At 28.0% G+C, this 19440-nt stretch overlaps 1 protein-coding gene across 1 annotated transcript; it reads right to left on the bottom strand.

Annotated features, from left to right (window-relative positions):
• Window positions 1–7444: 7444 nt before the first annotated feature.
• On the bottom strand, window positions 7445–19421 carry LOC129969198 (proliferation-associated protein 2G4-like). The gene is made up of 14 exons (XM_056083645.1): window positions 19228–19421; window positions 17679–17807; window positions 14490–14595; window positions 14010–14079; window positions 13835–13927; window positions 13443–13506; window positions 12287–12365; window positions 12102–12180; window positions 11929–12007; window positions 11725–11776; window positions 10876–10970; window positions 10643–10770; window positions 9775–9922; window positions 7445–7874 (listed from the first exon to the last, which is right to left on the bottom strand). Exons 1-13 carry the CDS (start codon window positions 19313–19315, stop codon window positions 9779–9781), a joined length of 1206 nt encoding a protein of 401 aa, XP_055939620.1. The 5' UTR covers window positions 19316–19421; the 3' UTR covers window positions 7445–7874; window positions 9775–9778.
• Between the last annotated feature and the right edge of the window lie 19 nt (window positions 19422–19440).

Below are 19440 nucleotides of genomic sequence, written 5' to 3'. Positions count from 1 at the left end.
TATTTAGATTTTCGAAAAGATCGCTTAACAATCATAGACCTAATAATATTAATAAGTTATCTAAAATTGTGCGAGTGTAAATCCAGAAGAAAGCTATAATTTTCAGTCATGTCACAAAAATAAAAAGAATGACATTTAAGAACAAAAGTAATTAAGTAGTTAAAGCAAACAAATAATTTAAAGAGAATGAATTTTGCGCATAACTTACTTTATATTATTTTCAAAATGTTCAAAAATTAGCAAATAGCACTTAAATTCAAAAACATTTAAGAAAATTATTCATTAAATGAATATTATGTATAGCTTCATTAAAAAACGTCTTTTTTACTTTCTCGTGTAAGAAAAATAAATATATTATCGTAGTAGACTAAAAAAAAAAAAATCTTACTCGATATTTTGACGATTTTTTTCGCTTTAGATTTAACTGAGTTCGAAAAACATATTTTTGGAAAATGTATATCTGTCCGCCTGTTCTGTGACAAAAATAACTCAATAACGGTTTCAGCTAGATAGTGAAATTTGGTATATAGTCTTAACACTAAATTTGTAGATTTTTTTAACCAAATTTTGAGAAATATCAATTCAGATAAAATCTGTCAATCCGGTTGTTCGATCATAAGTTAACTCAGTAATTACAAAACATGTATAACAAAGTAATTACAAACAAAGAAAGAAAGTAATTACAAAACATGTATAATATATACACTTATTAAATTTCGAGTCAAATCTATAAGGGATTAAAGGTCTGTCGGTCTGTACTTTCAGAAGCATGTAAATGCGATAACTCAAAAAACTCAAGGACATAAATATATCAAATTTGGCACGGGATTTGACTACAAGTGTAGTTTTGTATAAAATTTTGGTTTCAATCGGTTGGGGAAAACGCATCAAAAAAAGAAAAATCTTTATTGCGAGAAAGTTTGGTGAGTCCGTTAGTTTCATGAAATTTCTTCCAGTTCGGCAGAAATTTTATTGCCAGTGAAAAAAAAGTTCTTTAAAATGAATTCTAAACGATCCAGAATGAATCCAAAACGATCCTATATTGATTTCTTTTTCTAAGTGCATGCAGCTGCTGATACCGCTCTAATTTTATGATACCGCCCCCTTCAGTTTCTGAATTAAAAGTTTTTTTTCAAGTAAAAACCTATCCTGAGAGAACTCAACATGATTAGCTATAAATTTCATTTGCAATAAAAACGAATTACTCTTCAAACTTATTTACATTTTAATGAAATTTAAAGTAAAAATTTGCAGTTCTTAATGTGCCCAAGTGGTAAAGAAATTTTCTTCCAATTTAGCAGTATTTGAAAATATTAAACTATGAAATGAAAGGTCTTGCAACTTGCCTGCTACCTCCCCCACACAAGATCTCTAGAATACCGCTGTCTGACTTTTCTTCTAGGTACATCGTCACCAAGATTAAGAGAAAAAATTAGCCATTTGCATTACCAGAGGTGTTTGTGGGACCCCAAAAAATCCCCTGAAACTTTTACGGACTTCCTACCGGCATTTTGGAGTTTCGAGAAGGGGGGGGGGGGAGAAATGAAAAATTACAATTATGAAGTATTGAATGACCTAATTATAAAAGTTCAATGAATTACTTTTTTTGCAAAATTAATAACCATAAACTTTCAAACATATAAACTACTACATTTTATGCAAATATTTTAAATTACATGAATTAATTCTTTTAAAAAAATTATCTAATTTCTGCTGCTTTTTTTTATTTTCTGATGTTTGTGGGCTTGTCTTTATTTTGTGGTGAACTTCATAATTGCAGGAAGGTTGACTTTTATTTTTCTCATTTACAGTTGAAGAAATTTCCTCGAGAACTGCACATGCAGAGGTAGAAGCAGTTTGCTTTTCTGCTAATGTAGAAGGTTTTTCAGAGACTTTTATAGGTGACTCATCTGAAATACATGTTTTTAAGTCCACTTGATATGTTTTCCAACTTCTGTTCATATTCAGTAAGAGATCTTTGTGAATTGGATCAGTCATTGGATTTTTTGAGCCATATTTTTCACATGAGGTTTCTTTAGAAGCCATTAAATCATATTTAATAGTCTGCACTGCATCTAGGGAATCAATCTTAAGAGAGGTTCTATAGTCAGTGACAAGTGTGTCCATTAAGTTGAATGCACTTTCCACTAATGGGCCATGGAAGCAGCTAAGGCAGGCTTTGACCAATTTAGCCAATGTAGGATACTTATAATCATTTGTGAAATCATCTTTTAAATTAAAAACTTAAGACCAATATTTATCAATTGTACACTTGACTTGATTCCCACTTTCATCAGATGTGTAGAGCATTTCTTTGGTGATATCAATATCACTCTGGTGTAACCTTATTTCAGCTTCTACTTTTGACTTTTCATTATCACTAAAAATATGGGACATAAAAGATGATAATTTTTCAAAAGCTAATATTGTACTGGTTTTACCTCTTAGCTCTGGATCTAATGCTGTAAAACTAATTAGATATGAATTTTTAAGGGGTAATTTCTGTTTCATATGCTGAAATTTCAAAGTGAAATTCTCTTGCGTACATAAATAAAAAAAATATTTCAATAAGCGAAACGAAAAATTTACACGTGCATCAATAAATGAAACGAAAATTTTACACAGCGGAGAAAAAAAAAAAGTTGCGAAGCGATCAATGACAAATAGCAAATACGGCGAAAAATCCCCCTTCTCTACTTATTGGCGCCACGCCAGGAGAGATAAGACCTTTGAACCCAGAGTCACGTGATCGCACATCTAGTCGAACGAAGTCTCTCCCTTTTTTTTCTGCCGCGCCTACTTGCCAAAAAGAATCCAGAAGAGAATGTCCGAGAACCGGGGGAATGAGTCATAACGCGCAATAAGGAAAGAACAAAAAAGAAGATTTTTCCCCCCTTTTCACGCATTATCACTGCCTTTGGAGAAAGAAAGGAAAAGTTTTCACCACACACACTGACCTTGCGTTTTTCTGCTTTCAAAGCAAACAAAATTACCCAGATCAAAATAAATAATTCATTATTATTCCTACTTCCTTTTGAAAGACGATCCCCGGAATTTCCGGGTATCGAAGTTCAAAATCCCCGGAATTCCGGGGTTTCCCCGGAGCACAAACACCCCTGCATTACCTGTGATGACATAATCAGTTAATTTGATTTCATAAAGAGAAAAATATTGATTGTCAATTGGACACCAACAATGGTACTAATGGAACTTCAGTAACTAGTAAAAAATCTGGAGGGATTGCACTTTTTAGTACAACTAAAAGTATTCTACTAATCAAAGCATTTTCAAATGAATAAAAATTTTTGAATCATATAATGCCATTTCCACTCATCAAAGAACATATTTCCAATTGTATATATTTTTTTTTCTTTTTAAATTCTTATGAAGCATCTATTTTTCCATCAAATCAAACTAAATCCTTTAGTTCAAGCAAAATGAATACCTAAAGATTCTGAGAAAAGAAGTCTCTCTGGTTCAGGGTGCGTAGTGAGAAACTGCTACAGAAATTAAGTACTTTTAAGCACCTTAGCCCCCAAAATTAAGAACCTTCGTATAAGTATGCATATATGAACTGGGCATTTTCTAAGCGTAGTATTTTTCTTTTCTTTCAGTTTTATGATGCTAGTTTCCAGAAAAAAATTCTTAAAAATTAATTTTAAATGGTTATTCTTTAAATTTTAATATTTATTTCTATATTTGCACATCTTCTATTGTAAAATTATGCATTTTTAGATTTGACAAAAGCATAAAAATGATCACAAAAATGAAAACTATTAATATAAAAAAATAAGTCACATTTTATAAGATTAAGAATAAAGATCTGTGAGCTTTTTCAACATTTCTTAAAATGAAGAAGCTCAGCATGACCACAAATTTTTTTTATATAAGCAACAACAATTAAGATCCAACATGGCTGCCATGGAAAGAGTAAATTTCTCTCTGCACTCACTCATTCTATTAAGCAATTTTATTTGCAATCTTGTAAAGCTAAGAACTAAAGCATTCCTATGGCTATCATCATACGACTGTTAAAACCGCTATGAAATGGATGATAGAACAATACTATGTTCTAAATAAGTTTTAAAAATCATTTTTAATAGGAAATAATAGCACCACAAATGATCAGATTAAAAAGAATTTGTCTTATCGTCTCTTTAAAGTGAATGAGCATTTTTACTGATTCTATCGTGTGTTTTGGGAATAATCTCTGGCATGCTGTTAAAAGTATCCGAAAAGCGACTTTGAGTTTTAGATGCCTTCTTCCCAATTGATTAAAAGCAAATTTGACTCAAAACTACACTTATAGTCACAAAATTGCATACGAAATTTGATATATTAAGAAATTATATTTTACACTACACTTTTGAGCTATCGTGTTTACATTTTCTGAAAAAGAAGACATATATGCGGGAAACCCTTGTTGGATTTAGCTGAAAAACTGACAGATGTTTATACAATAGATATAAAATCTGTGTACCAAATTTTAACTATCTAGCTCTCTTCGTTTTGTAGTTATCATGCTAACTTATATTCGAACAATCGGGCAAACAAGCTGATTTCCTCTCAACAGATGTCGCTAAAATTTTGATCGAAATCTATAAGTTTGGTGTGAAGACAGTATACCAAATTTCATCCGTCTAGCTCAAGTTGTTTTTTCGTTATCTTTGTCACAGATAGATATTGTCTGAAAATGAGATTTTCGAATTCAAAGAGGTTTGAAATATGGCGATTCGTCAAAATCTCACGTTCGGAATTTTGGCGGTGACAATACTTCCTTTAAATTTTGTATAAGAGAAAGTAAAACTGGCAATTGAATTAAAAAGCATTTCTTGAAGTATATTGTATAACCTTGATAATTTCTCATTGGTTTAAAATTTAATAAAACTCATGAAATGAAGAATTTTATTCAATGAACTACTTTAAAAAATTTTTAAATAATTTTTCTGCGATGATATGCTTTGATGTTATGATGAAAACGCATTAAAATTCTATTTTTAAATTAAACTTTGAAATAAAAGTTTGAGAAATCCGTTCTTAGTGTGCCTCTAATGCCCAAACAATAACTTTCCAAATTTCATGCTCTTAACTTCAATGGCTTTATGCTAGATATCGCTAAGAAAAAGACTTTATATATGTTACGGCCAAGTCCGAAGTTCGGCCAGTTCGCGTTTTGGCCAAAGTCCGAAGTACTTGCAATTATTCTACTTTGGCTAGTCATTTCGCGAAGTGGCTGGGAATCCTTGGCCAAAGCCCGATGTGATAATGGTACATTGACCGGTAGGCGGTACATTAAACAGAATACTCAAAAATAAATAAAATGTACTCATTCTTGAATACTTCATGTTTTTATAATAGTTCCGAGTACAATAGACTTAAATTTCAGAAATGCATGCACTCACATTTTGAATACGTACAAGGATTCGAAAATGGGTATGTTTTTCAAAATCTGCAGAAATTATGCAAATCTAAATTTGCAAAAAAATCTCGACTGACATGGTTGGACCCAGAGGGATTCGAACACAGTCCGTTCAATCTGCAGCCCAATGCTAACTCGCACAAGAGCGGTGAATTCCGAGAAATGTTTTAAGGGTGATCACCAGTCTTTTTCTGCCCCACAGACCTAATGCTAAATTTTCCAGATTACATTCTCTTCCGAAATATCGATTCATAAAATACGAACTTTTTTACAAGGGAAAAAAACAATATTAAGAGTAAATTGAAATAGATATAATGACATTTATGTATAAAATATAAACAAAGACATGTTGTAGGTGAAATATTTTTATTTTTATAAAATAAACAGCAAAACTATTTTTCCTTCATATTTATTTTAATTAGCCCTTATATTTGCTATTTGCCTTTGCAAAAAATTTCATAATTTTTGAAGCGGCATTTCGGGAGACAATGTGATCTGGGATCTTTAACATTAGGTCTATGGAGCAGAAAAAGACTAAGGATCACCTTTAAAGGTAATTGACAAATTGGGTACTCAATTTGCCTTTGTATTCATACACGATACGACACGCCTTTGCTCAAGATATAATTCGTTTATTTTGACGGGCGCAAATCTAATCTTCACGCTATCACGTTGTTATAGCATATACGTTCACTGAATAATTTCTATTGTGGCTTTAATATGAAAACAGAATAATACTAGATCATATTTTTATATATTACAAGCTTATTTTTAACTCAGAGGTGTCACTTACATTTGAATTCGTTTCTGAAACAATTGAACTTAATTGTAGTACTAATTTTGAAATACTTCATTTTTAACAGTGTGTAAAGCACTCTGCTTTTGATTTCTTTCTTCCTACTTTGGCCGATCGTCCCAAGCCACTTCGCGAATTGGCCGGCCAAAGCTCGAAATCTGGAAAAGATCGGACATTGGCCTTTAAGCAACGGTGGCCAAAAGGCGAATTGGCCGTAACATATATAAAAAAAGATTTCATTGCGGGAAAAATTTCTATAAAAGTTTTAAAACAAATTTGGTAAGATTAGTCCAACAAATAAAATGTTCAAATGGATGGGGACATTAAAAAAAAGAATTTAAAGCTTTAAGTTAAAATTTTATCATACAAGATTTTAAGCAATTGACCAACGTAATTACATACCACAACTAATTACAATTCAGTATAGTACAATTAAATATCTGCAGTAGGTCGTTCAAGCGATTGCTTAAAAACGACATATTAACAAGAAAGATGATATTGAATATGTTAACATTTTTAAAGCAGCTTTTCCCATGTTCGATATATCATTTTGGCACATCAAATTCATCCTACTAATTTCATATTTTCTGTTGATTGGACCATATTGCATGTTGTTCTTTAACAACACATAAAAATTAAAATATAAACTCACCAGTCATAACTTAAATAAATTCTTCACCATCTAAAACATTAAAAATTGAAATGATAAATATGGCGTAGTACACATTCCGTGTTGCCCCTTCCAGATAATTATTCCAATATTTTGATAAATGGCAAGAGAAAAGAAAGGTTTAAAAAATTCATTAATTGTTATCTTAATATGTGCTGGAACCCAGGAATACTTCTCTGAATTCTTCTCTTTCGTTGGTTTTCTTTTTTGTTACATCTAGTAAAAAAGCTTTTACAGCCCTGATTTCGAATTATCATATTCAACAAAATGAAAAGCTTTCTTCGCCTTTACGAGAAAATTATGGACCATTTCTGAAAATGAAACACTTTTCATGAGTCTATGCACCTTGTGGTTCAATGGATTAAAAAGATAATGAAAAAAATTGCTCAAAAATAAATACTTAAAAGCATTAAAACTGATTTAAAAGAATTTTTTTTATAAACACTAAAATTTTAAAATTGCACATAAATTTTAGTTGAAAATTTGCATTCTTTAAAAGCTAAAATAATTTCATGTTTATTTTGTGTTATGAAAATTAGTACTTGAAAGAATGAGACAATTGGAAAAAAGGGATTTTATTACACACACAACATTGCTCCTAGTAGAGTTGGCACCAACAAAATTATGAATTTGCTCTTCCTTACAAATGAAGAAAGACAGAAACTACTTTTGAACAAAAATAAGCTTCTTTTAGAAAGACAAAAAAAAAAAAAAAAAAATAATCAATTTTTAAAAAGTATTTTTTTCTTTGGATAATCATAATGATACACATGAGTCATATGATACATTTTAAAACCAATATAAAAATACCATCCAGGCAAGTCATGAATTGAAATATGTCATAACTAGATATGAAAGTTATGCAAGTAGAAATTGCTTCTGTACAAGAACTAGCACAAGTTTATGAATGTTGGTGCCATCCTTCAGTCCAGGAACTTTGAACAAGCTCGGGCTCCTTTTCCCTTATCCCTCAGTTTGTCCTATTTGTCCTGCAAAAGAAAGAAAAAATGCTAAGCATATGAAAGAATACAATACACAAAAACAAAATAAGAACCAAACATAAAAATATTTTAAGTGATTTGAACCTCTAGTTCAAAACTTTCTAGCATGATAATGTTTTAGATTTGGTTCAAAAGTCTTTATTTAAATAATTTTAAGGACACAACAGCAATAATAACAGGTGAACAATAAAAATTTTTCAACCTTATGTCTACACATTCATTTGAAAAAACTTTTGTATTTGAAGAGCATTCAATTTTTTGAACATGTAAAAGCAGTAGCTTTTACACAAGAATTCGTTTATTTCCTATTATTCAGAATATATATCACATGATATTGAGATAACTAAAATTTAAAGAAAAAATTATACAAATATGGAACGTTCTGATACGTTAAATGTACCCAGAGGATTAACATCACTGCATCATATAAGTAACAGTTACATCTTAAAAATTTACCAAATGAAGGGAGAGAGAGAGGGAAAAACATTTAAAACATTAACATTTAAAATTATAAATAAATTTCTGTGCAGTGGTATACTCTACTTTGATTACTTTACAATGTAAAATTTTGTAAAGTCCTTTCTTAGTAACTACACTTTTCAGTCAAGAAATACTTCCATGTCAAATTTCGTACTTTAGAGCCAATGGTTATCCAAATAATGTGATATATAGGACTTTTTGATAAAGTTTGATATGGATAGTATTCCGTTTTCAAATTTTAATAACATTAATTTTATATTACATTAATCAATTTCTTTAGATATATTTAATATAACAAAAATGAATGCAAAAATAATGTAATAAGAAAATAATAGCCACTTTATGACTCTAGATTTCAGTATTAACACCAGAAAAAAATAAATTAGATGAAACTATTAATTATATATTAATAAACAACAATTTTTAAAATAAAACTGGTGTGTAAAATGTTGCATAAGATTACTTACACAATAATTTTCAAAAATTGTAGTATTGAGATTTATTTTTAATTATATAACTACATCTAAATAAAGTCTCACACACCTGAATTCTACAATGACAGGCCTTTCCACATTATACAATAAGAATTTATAACTTTCTTACAACTATTAGAATTAGGATGTCCAATGAATAGTTTAAAAGAAATTAAAACTAGATAAAAATTAATTAATAAAAAAATTCTTATATATATAACAAATTAAATTGATTAAAATAAGTAAACTTCTGACAAATGGTCAGATGTAAATTTTCTAAAAGTAACTTCAATTTAAGACAAAATATTATTGCATTTAGTATATTAAAATTCAAGTGCAACTGACAGTTTTATTTTAACAACCAGGAATTCTCCCTCCCCTAACATATTATAACATGCAATTTGCACTTCAAAGAAGTACATAAGATTTACTATATTAAAATGTGGCAAAATGCAACCAAGTGCAACGATTCTTTCTTAAATTCAAGCATAAAAACACTTTTCTCTGTACATATGAATGAACTTCACTTTAGAAAAAGAAATAGAACTTGTGGATCAAATTACATTGAGGGAGAATTTCTAAAGAAAAACAATATATATATATATTTAAAGTCAATATGTAAACGTCAATATCAAGTAATTTTTAAAAGGCAATAATTTGAACAGGAATGGAAATATTTGAAACTACGCCAATTTAAAATACAGATAATTTTTAAGAAATTAACAATAAAAATATATAATTATTTTAAAAAATATATAATTTCCAAATATATATTTTTAATTGGAAACCATTAAATGCCATAGTGGCAAAAAATTACTTGTGACATTCATTTAAAATCTTATAGTAATAGCAAGAATTTATAGTTCAAAACTTAAATTAAAAAAAAAAAAATCAAAAGAATTGCAGAATTCTTTCTTACAACCGTTAAAAATTACCATTTCATTCTTGTACTTTTACAGTTTCTACAACAGCAGGTTTTTCTGTAACTTTTTCATTCTTTTCAATAGAATTTGCAATTGCCTTTTCTGCTCGCTTTTTCTTCTTTTTCTGAGATTTAGGTGCTACGGATCGATTTAGAAGACTCTAAAATTAAGAGAAATATATAATTGCAATTAGTAAATGATACTTGAAATATATATAAACACTCTATAACAATATCAAAAAATACAACTAGCATTCAAAATATAACATATCTTCTGTTAAAAAAAAAATAACTAAGTTTTAACAGTTAAATTTCTTTTTAAAAAACCATATATGATTACCATGAATTTGGTACAGAGGGAATACATTTTCTATAAATTATAATGACCTGTTTAATTTCAAGAGTAACTCTTTAGGCCCACAAGAAAATGAAGAAATGTCCCAATGAACAGCAACAATCATATTAGTTGTAATATTTAAGGTTTGCTAGCTACTAAAAAAAGGTTAATTAACTACTTATAAAATTTTTAGATTTTTGAAATGGCCTTGCTTGATCAATATACTGCTGATACAGCAATTTCACAATTTATCTATTAAGTGACAGGAGATAAAAAGAAACAATATAAAAATTTAGAAGCTGTTTTTTCACAAAATAGTTTACTTAATATTTTCAATTCAATCAACCAAATAAATTAGATTTTTATAAACAAATGGAAAAAAGATAACAATTTTTTAAATAAGAATTCTAAAAATAATAAATCACTGCCAGAAAGTTTTTAAAATTTTATGACATCTTTCCTCACAACAAGGAAGAATGTAACAGGACTTGAAGGAAATGTACAACAAATACTTCATCACCAGTAAAGTGTATAGCATACTTACTTTGAGTGAGTCATCTTCAATCTCATGTGTTGTTTCATATATATCTAAATCTATTGGGCCAGATGTAATTTTATGAGACCCTGATGGCATGAGCAATACAGTAAACTTAAATTGTGCAACGAATTCTCCTGTAAATAAATAACAATAAAAATAATTTTTATAAATCAAAAAACTCTCCAAATTTTTAAAACCAAAATGAAAATTTATGTGAATATATCATTAAGAAAACATGCCTTCTTTTTCATATAATACAGTGAAGGGTTCTACCAGCTTATGATTAACACATTCAACAACTCCCATTCGAGCCTTTTTCTCATCTTCAAAAGACCTAAAAAGAACAGTAAAACTTATTCAATATGAGATATGTGATCATTTAACAAATAGAATCTTTCATAAAGACTATCAGCAAAATTAATCAAAGTTATTTTAAAAAATCTCTTTTTCAAAAACTATTTTATTTTTAGAATGCTATTGAAGCAGGGTTAATGACAAAATTTATTTAACAACAATAATAATAATAATAATAATTTGAGAATAATATGGAAATATTTCAATTAAAAATATAAATTAATAAATATTTCTGTGAAAAAAAACTATAAAGGAATTAACAATATAGTTCTCTTACATTTGCAAACGCAGAATATGATTCATATGAATTTATAATTTCACGTGTTTCTCATGCAGAAGTATAACCTCAAACACAATTTAAAGAAAACTGCAACATTTTTGTTTTTCATAATTAAATAAATGAAGTGGTAATTACAAATAAGGAATCAAATTTTACAAAGATCAATTATATATGTGCCATCCTTTCCCCAGACGAGTTGCAATATTTTTTTTTCTCTCTCAAGAATTCTTTAAAATGTAACTCACTGTTATCAGAAGTTCAAGCACATTTGTTTTTCTCATACTGATAAGGTTATTTTCAAAAGATAAGGCTAAATTCAATTATCACAATAAATATGAATTTTCTTATAAAATATTTTAAACCTGACATTTATTGATGAAGAAACATGATGTGCAAACATTTTATAAATAAGTATCTAAAAATAAAAATATGCAGAAATTAAAGTACATCTTACCTTAGTGTAAAGGGCATATTTCCAAATTTTTTGTCTACTTCACTGAAAAAAGCTACAAAAACATCAGAAATTTAATTTATTTCTAGCAAAATAACTAAATAAATAAGTCTTAATTTCATTAGAATTAAAATTATTTATAAGCAAAATAAAAATAATAAAAAATTTTTTAAAGAAAGAAAGAAATCATATGTAGCATTCTCTTACCCCTAGATGCCTTCATTTTGAGTTGATACACTTCATCAGTTTTTTTGAAAACTGTAGTCCTTGTATCCATTTCTCTTCCCTTGAGAGGTAAAAATATATATATATATATTCTTTTACATTTTTTTTTTTTAAATCAGAGCTGGAGATTGTAGTAAGGGCAAAAAATAATTTACCTTTCCTTCACCAGTACTAATAAGAACATCAATAGCGTACACTTCATGAACTTCAAATTCACATTTTTCATGCTCTTTCCTATAATATTAAACAAATATATGAATATCTAAATAAATCTTTAATCATGAAAAAAAAAAAAAAAAAAAAAAAAAAAAAAAGTAAGAAAGATTTTTTTTCCCCATACCTCTGAGCTTCTGTAGGATTTTGAATAATGGATTTTTCTCCATCTATCCTAAATTGTTTCAGTTGATGTGAGAGCATTCCTGAAAATTTAAAGTAAAACTGTAATAATTATAATATATTTTAAGTACTTATCCAGAAAACATATATTGCAAGCTTTTCAAATGTCTTAAGGAATGTATACAAAATATGGTACTTGATATTTATTTTTATATACATTTTAACTTTGCTAAATTACCTTTTTCAATCATACATTGATTCAAAATAATTTAAACTTCTAAGATACTTTTTACTTAATTTGATTTAATTCATGTCAGAAAAACGAAAATTCTGTATATCTGTATGTTCTTGAGAACATAATATTTTAATATTTTCAGAGCCTTATTATCAAATAATTAAATTTAATTCTTGAGAATGACATGGTAGTGAATTTGGGAGAAAAAAAATGATGTCAAGATATAATAATTATTATTAAAAACTAAAATGGGACCAAAAATTTTATATAAAATATTATAATATATTACTTAGGTGGTTTTCAATAATTTGATATAAACAAGTATAGAGCAATGCATTTCCTATATTTTCTGAAATAATATAGATAACTATCGCATGAGAAGTTGTACTCTGGCTATGAAGATATCTAAACAAATGTTTCAGAAAATATAATACAATTCTTTCTTCACATTCTTAAATTTTTGAAAAAACTTGTCAATGAACATCCCTTCATTAAGAATAATGACAAATAATGAAGACTTTAACACTAAAGAGTTTTAATGTTTATCAAAATAATAAGGCATTTCCTAATTTTAAACCAGAATATGATATTCATTTTCATAACTAACGATTAATAACAGAATATTAAAAAAACATGTCATATCTATATCTAAACAATCACAAAACATATAAAAGAAACCTTACTTTTTACTACAGCTGTACTTTTTTGGAAGGCTGATTCACTTAGATCAGTTCATATTACTCACATAATAAAAAATGCAATTTAAAGTTTAGAACATAAAACAAAAATGTCAATACAGTGACTGGGAATTGTCTTTCTAATCCTATAAATACAATCACTGCTTCTGGCTATAATCTGTACTTAAAATTTATCAAAACACACATAAATAACATTTCTGCAATAACAAAGATTTATAAACACTAACCTTCAACGGGTTTGCATTTGAAGGACTCAGCCATCTTCTGAATTGTTTCAGTCACAGTATTATTCTGAAAACAAAAAAATAATGACATAGAGTTTTAAAAATAAAAGAGAGTTAAATAGTTCAAAAATAAAGAGAATAATTAACTTGAGCACAACATAAAATAATTACAAATGCTTTGACCATAATAGTAATTTGAATACAATAGTAATGACAGAAATAACTTGTTACAATATGCTTAAATACTTTAAAGGCAAAACATTTTTAAAAAAATAAAAATTTGTAGTAAATTTTACACTTGTACCAAAGATCACATTTCTTTAAAAAAATTTAAAGGAATATTAAAACAATTTTTTAATGAGTATCTTCAGAAATACCAGCACTTATATACTTACATCTCCTGCAGGCTTAACAAGACGTAAAGCAGATTCAGCAGCATAGTAAGCGGCATGAATAACATCAGCTTTTCTACCAGTGACCTTATTATCCTGTAAAATAAGCAGTTCCAAACATGTTTAAATGGTTTCAACACATTTAAATAATTAAGAATCCAATTTGGATGATATTCACCTTAGATGCTCCAACAACTACTGTATGTGCAACAACAGCAACAAATCCATCAATATGAGCGCCCAAATCCCTAAAACCATAAAAGATAATTTGTAGCCACTTTAAGACTTACTAGATGTGGCTGTTCACAAAACTTCATATTAAACAGATATTACAACAGTCAACTACTGCCGGTCATAAAATAAGCATACAAAAGAAATGATTATAACTCCACTTCAAAAGTATGGAAAAATATCACAGATTTATTGCAATTACAAATAAATCAGAACATAAATGAAATTACAAACACACACACACACACATATACAGTGTCTATGAGAGACGAGATCTTTGTATAAGAAAAGCAAAAAGTACAATTTTTAAATAAGAGCTGCAAGATAATTTTATAATTACAAAATATGTGTTTTTATCAGAATGGAAAGAATATAATCTAAATAAGCTATAATTTCTTATAAATATAGTAATGATATTATTACTTACAATTTCACCATATCACCATCCTTTAAAATATAGTCTGCCTCACTTTTTAAAGGTGAAAAATGACAAATACAATTGTTTACAGATACACATGTAGGGAATGCAATTCCTGAAACAAAATATATGAATTTTAATCAATTTGAAAATATAAAATATTAAGGTAATAAATATAGTCAAAAGAATTTTTGAAAATAATAAAAATCTCAATATGATAAAAAGAGAAAGTTAAACAATATATTTAAGAAAAGAAAGATAAGACATAGTGCACTCAATCACTAATAGGAACTTACCCCTTTTTTTAAGTTTAAATAAGCCCGTGTACAGTAGGGGAGTACTTAATTGAACAATACTCCACAATATGAAATAAAATCAACCCATTAATATAACTATTTTAGTATTGGGTCTCCTTATTGACTCTACAAAAGATACAATATTTTTCTGACATAAATGCATTTAATTTAACCCTTTAACCACTGAAGAAATGTTACAAGATTCTTTTTCTTGTACCACAAATTTTGCACAGGTATCTAAAGGGATGTGCAGTATTGAAGGAAAACTAGAAACATGATTTGCATCTAAATTAATCTACTTTTACCAAAAAACAGTACAAAATTTAAATTTTAGAGTAACAGAATAATTACTATCAGAATCTGACATAAGATCTGATCATAATTTGATTGATATCATATTCTGATGTTTTTATTACCAAAATTGACAGTAAATACTCATTTAATTCGCTGTATATTTCCAGATATGTTCATAATAAAAATATGTTATTATTCAAGATTAATAGAAAGAGAATGAAAGCAGAACATGAAGCATGGCTTATCAAAATAGAAATGCAAGTTATAACTACAGCTATGATTAGTGATTTCACTATTCAGGAACATTGCCGTAGTTCGGAAGAGTGCATATTATATATATATAACATTATTTGTTGTGAAGCATGATGCAGTTTGAAGACAGTGAAGATACTTTCAATTTCGTGACGTCATTTTATTTCATTTTGAAGAAGCAAGCATATGTACAAGCGATAAGCACACAGAAAAGGAATGAGGAAAAAGCCCTTGGACATTTTATCCCTGGTCTCATATAACCTATGATTTTGATAGGGAAAATATTTCTTTACAGTGCTAATGTATTATGAGATTTCAATAGGAATTTTCGTTATACGCGTGGACAAGGTAGGAGAAACACAGGGAGATTTTAAAAAAGAATTTGCCTGATCAGCGGTAATTTATCTCTTCATGTGCAGTGTGGGAAAGTTAGTTTTAGCTGATTCAGCAGTTTAACAAAACTTCTCTTGAATTAATTAAGTAGAGACAGTGGAATTGGATCACAAAATAAGAGAATATTTTAGAATGAAGTTACTATGGGCTAAATTAAGATAAAATCTTGAAAATTAATTAAATTGAAATTAGAGTTAAAATATCATTACATACACATATATATAAGTGTTTCATTTTCTGAAAGCAGAAGGCAAGCATTGAAGTGAAGAAGGCATTTTTAAGTTCAATATATTCTCTCCCGGGAGGCAGGCACGATTTATTTACTAGAAGGCGCAGAGAAGGCACGTTCGCCACAGCGTGTTACAAGAGCAGTAGTGAGGAAGCCGAGAGAAATAAATTACCCCTCATCTTATATAACATGAGATATTGATAGGGAAAATATTTTTTTTACAGTGCTAATTCTGATTATTAAGATTCTGATAGGGATTCCTGATGCATGTCAATCAGAAGTAAGGGAAACACAGGGATCTTTTGAAAAGAATGTGCTCACTGGACATTTTTCTATCCTTTCACGGGGAACGTGTGAAAGTGCAAATGCAAGGATTTTCACAAAGCGTCTCTTGAATTAATTAAGTAGAAATTGGAATTGGATCAGAAAATAAGAGAATGAAATTATGATGGGCTAAATTAAGATAAAGCTTTGGAAATTAATCTGGATCAAATTAAGATTTAAAAATATTATTACACACACACACACACACACATATATATATATTCTGGACAATTAATGCATCGGCTGTGCATTAAATGTCCAGAATTGTGCATTAATTGGCAATTAAGGGATCATATAAAAAATCCTATAATCTATCATTTGGAGTATTTATATTTTTATAATACTCAAAATGATAGATCCTATAATCTATCATTTTGAATATTTATATTTTTTCACCTCAATGCTATCACTAAATAATTTAGTTCAGGAACTTGATTTCATTAGGTATACAGTTGGGGGAAAAAATGAAGTTAAACAAGTCACCTCATGTTTAACAATAAATTATACCATTAATTAAATCAAAGGAAAAAAAATCAGCTTCTAAAACTAAAAATATTTTTAATTAATATATGATTTCTCTTCCATTTACAATATTTTTTAATTGTTTGAACTAGATTTATGACAAATAAAGTTTTCAAAACTTTATTCATTAAAAATAAATGATAACAATATTAATGACATATATTTTTCAAATAATAACATCAAACTTGACCAAAATATCTGTCATCCTTACATGTTTCAAGATACTAAGTTTCATCACTATTGAAATTTTTTTAAATGTTCCTATAACAAACTACCAAAAATTACTAAATATAATTCATTAGTAAACACTACTATTTATAAGAGCCAAAATAGCACATAAATAAAAGCAAAAATTTTGTTCATATATTTTAATACAAAATGTAGATTAAAAATATGTATATTTGTTTTAAATGCAGCAATTTAGTGCAGAATCAAACTAGTAGCAGAGTAAAAATTTAAAACTCCAATAGAATTTCTAAGGAAAGGAAATACTTAACAATATGCCAAATTCTAAAAATCCATTCTTGATAGTAAAAAAATTTACTAATTTAGACAGATTTCTGCTCAAGCATATTAACAAAAAAAGACAGTCATATTTTTTAAAAAATAAATACAAAATTCTCTGGAAAAAACACACACACCCTGCTTTGATAATAATATTTATGCACTAATTTGCTTCAAAAAATTTAATGCAATATCTATATTTAATATCATTCTATAACTAACCTTTTAAAATAAAACAAAGACAAGAAGAAAAAAAAACTTGCTATTATCTGTATGTTTCAATTAAAACTGGATTAATAGCTATAACCCAAAAATAGTATAAAATTAAATGATAAATGATGTCCTTTAATGAGTGCTATGTTAAATAAATAAATATTTACATACCTTTCTTCATTTCTTTTTCTTTTTTGAACACTTTACCAGTTTCTTCTAACAACATTTGGTCCCCAGCTTCACAAATAGAAATAACACTTGCACCAGGTTTGCATTTTTCTATTAGTTGATTCAATACTCCTGAGAAAATAAATCAATATATTTAACTAACCATTTATAATCTTGTGATTTCATACTGAAATAATACAGTTACTGTTTAAAAATACCATTATTATAATTGCATAAAAGAATAAAAACAGTAGCTTCTGTCAACTTTTAATTTTCATGTGATTTATAATCCTTTAATAGAATGATGCAAAACTTATCCAATATTTTCATTAGTTCTACTGAGAATATTAAGCAGATATTCTGTAAAGAAAAATTCATATTGTAATGCAATGAAAAGAGATTAAAGCAGAATTGATTAAGCTTGCTTTAAGCTCTGGCATGCATATTTATATGGTATTGCAAATAACAGAGGATTAAAATAACGAAGCACTAGAAGTTAATTTAATTCTTAATATTAACTCAACAATCCACAAATTTTCCTAGAGAGAGAACATATGATTTAGCTCTCCAAAATGAATGGTTAGTATTTTCAATTTCAGGCGTAACAACTGTGCTTGTTCTAAGGAATGTTTTATGCATACTAAGAGATTTACTTAGATACACATGTGAAGTTTTCAAAATTATATTTATATGTGCAATTTATATACTACAAATATTAATCAAAGCTAACTAATTCACACTATTTAAAATGTTCAGCTAAAAGGAAAACAACCACAATCAAATCCCTGTAAACTAAACAGACATCTATAAGATTTTAGCCGGATTATTAAATTAGAATGATAAAAATTGATATCTTATTAAAGATCTGTAACAAACTTAAATACAATAATCAAGTATGGATTTGCATAGATATCTACAGATATTATTATGCAAACTTCAATTTTGATCTTAAAATAAGAACTTATTTAATTTACAGTTCATTTTTTACTAATAATAAAAATGCAAATCTTAAGAAAATATAATTTCTCAGTTTTCATATAATTTTATTGTTCAAACTAAAAATAAATAATAAAAAAACCCATGTTTTATCACTTTGATTTTTCTTTGTAAAGAAGTTCATAACTACATCATAACCTTGAATATTGGGGTCAATAGAGTGCAAATCAATACATCAATTATGTGATGTGATCAGTTCTCACATAATTTACAACGAATTTTGCAAATGAAATTGCAGTTTTTAAAAAGGAGAAATTTTATGAAAAATGAAGAATAATCCCTTGAAAATGTGTTTTTTGAAAGTAACAAAAAGTAATATTTTTATGACTAAAGAAGTTACGGCGATCAAGAAAAGATATTTACAATAATTAATGTCATTTCCCCCCCAAGAAATTTATTTTAATAACATATTCACGATTTACAAACAATCATATGTTTGATAAAAGCACATGGCTCTCTACGAAAAGTGATACGCCGGCATCAGAGCTTTTCAAGATCTCAAACTTTTTTTATGATCTCTATTTCGATTGCATGATCAAACGGCAATACTACTTACGAGTAACCATCTCGCCTGCCATTTTATACTTGGTTACTACCAAGTCTTGGGCTATTGTTGGTTCCCCGGAATCTTCTTTATCCGCCATTTTCGACACACACTCGTTACAAGATACACGATTCAAATAAATGTTGCCATTTCATTCCCTTGAACACTGTTCTCCAAAACTTGATGGGTACAGTTTCGAGTAATGTCTGAAAAGCGAAATTCTTG

Source organism: Argiope bruennichi, chromosome 1 (assembly GCF_947563725.1).
Source record: "Argiope bruennichi chromosome 1, qqArgBrue1.1, whole genome shotgun sequence".
Taxonomy (NCBI): domain Eukaryota; kingdom Metazoa; phylum Arthropoda; class Arachnida; order Araneae; family Araneidae; genus Argiope; species Argiope bruennichi.
Note: the sequence above shows the minus strand (reverse complement) of the source record. Positions and strands in the feature narration are given on the sequence as shown.

Bases quoted from the DNA above. Each gene is read 5' to 3' on its own strand.
- LOC129969198 (XM_056083645.1), bottom strand. From the start codon at position 19,315: ATGGCGGATAAAGAAGATTCCGGGGAACCAACAATAGCCCAAGACTTG. The intron at 14,596-17,678 runs GTATGTAAATAT...ATTTTGTTTCAG, and splicing joins AGAAAAAGAAATGAAGAAAG to GAATTGCATTCCCTACATGT. The intron at 12,366-13,442 runs GTTAGTGTTTAT...TTAAATTTTCAG, and splicing joins CAAATGCAAACCCGTTGAAG to GAATGCTCTCACATCAACTG.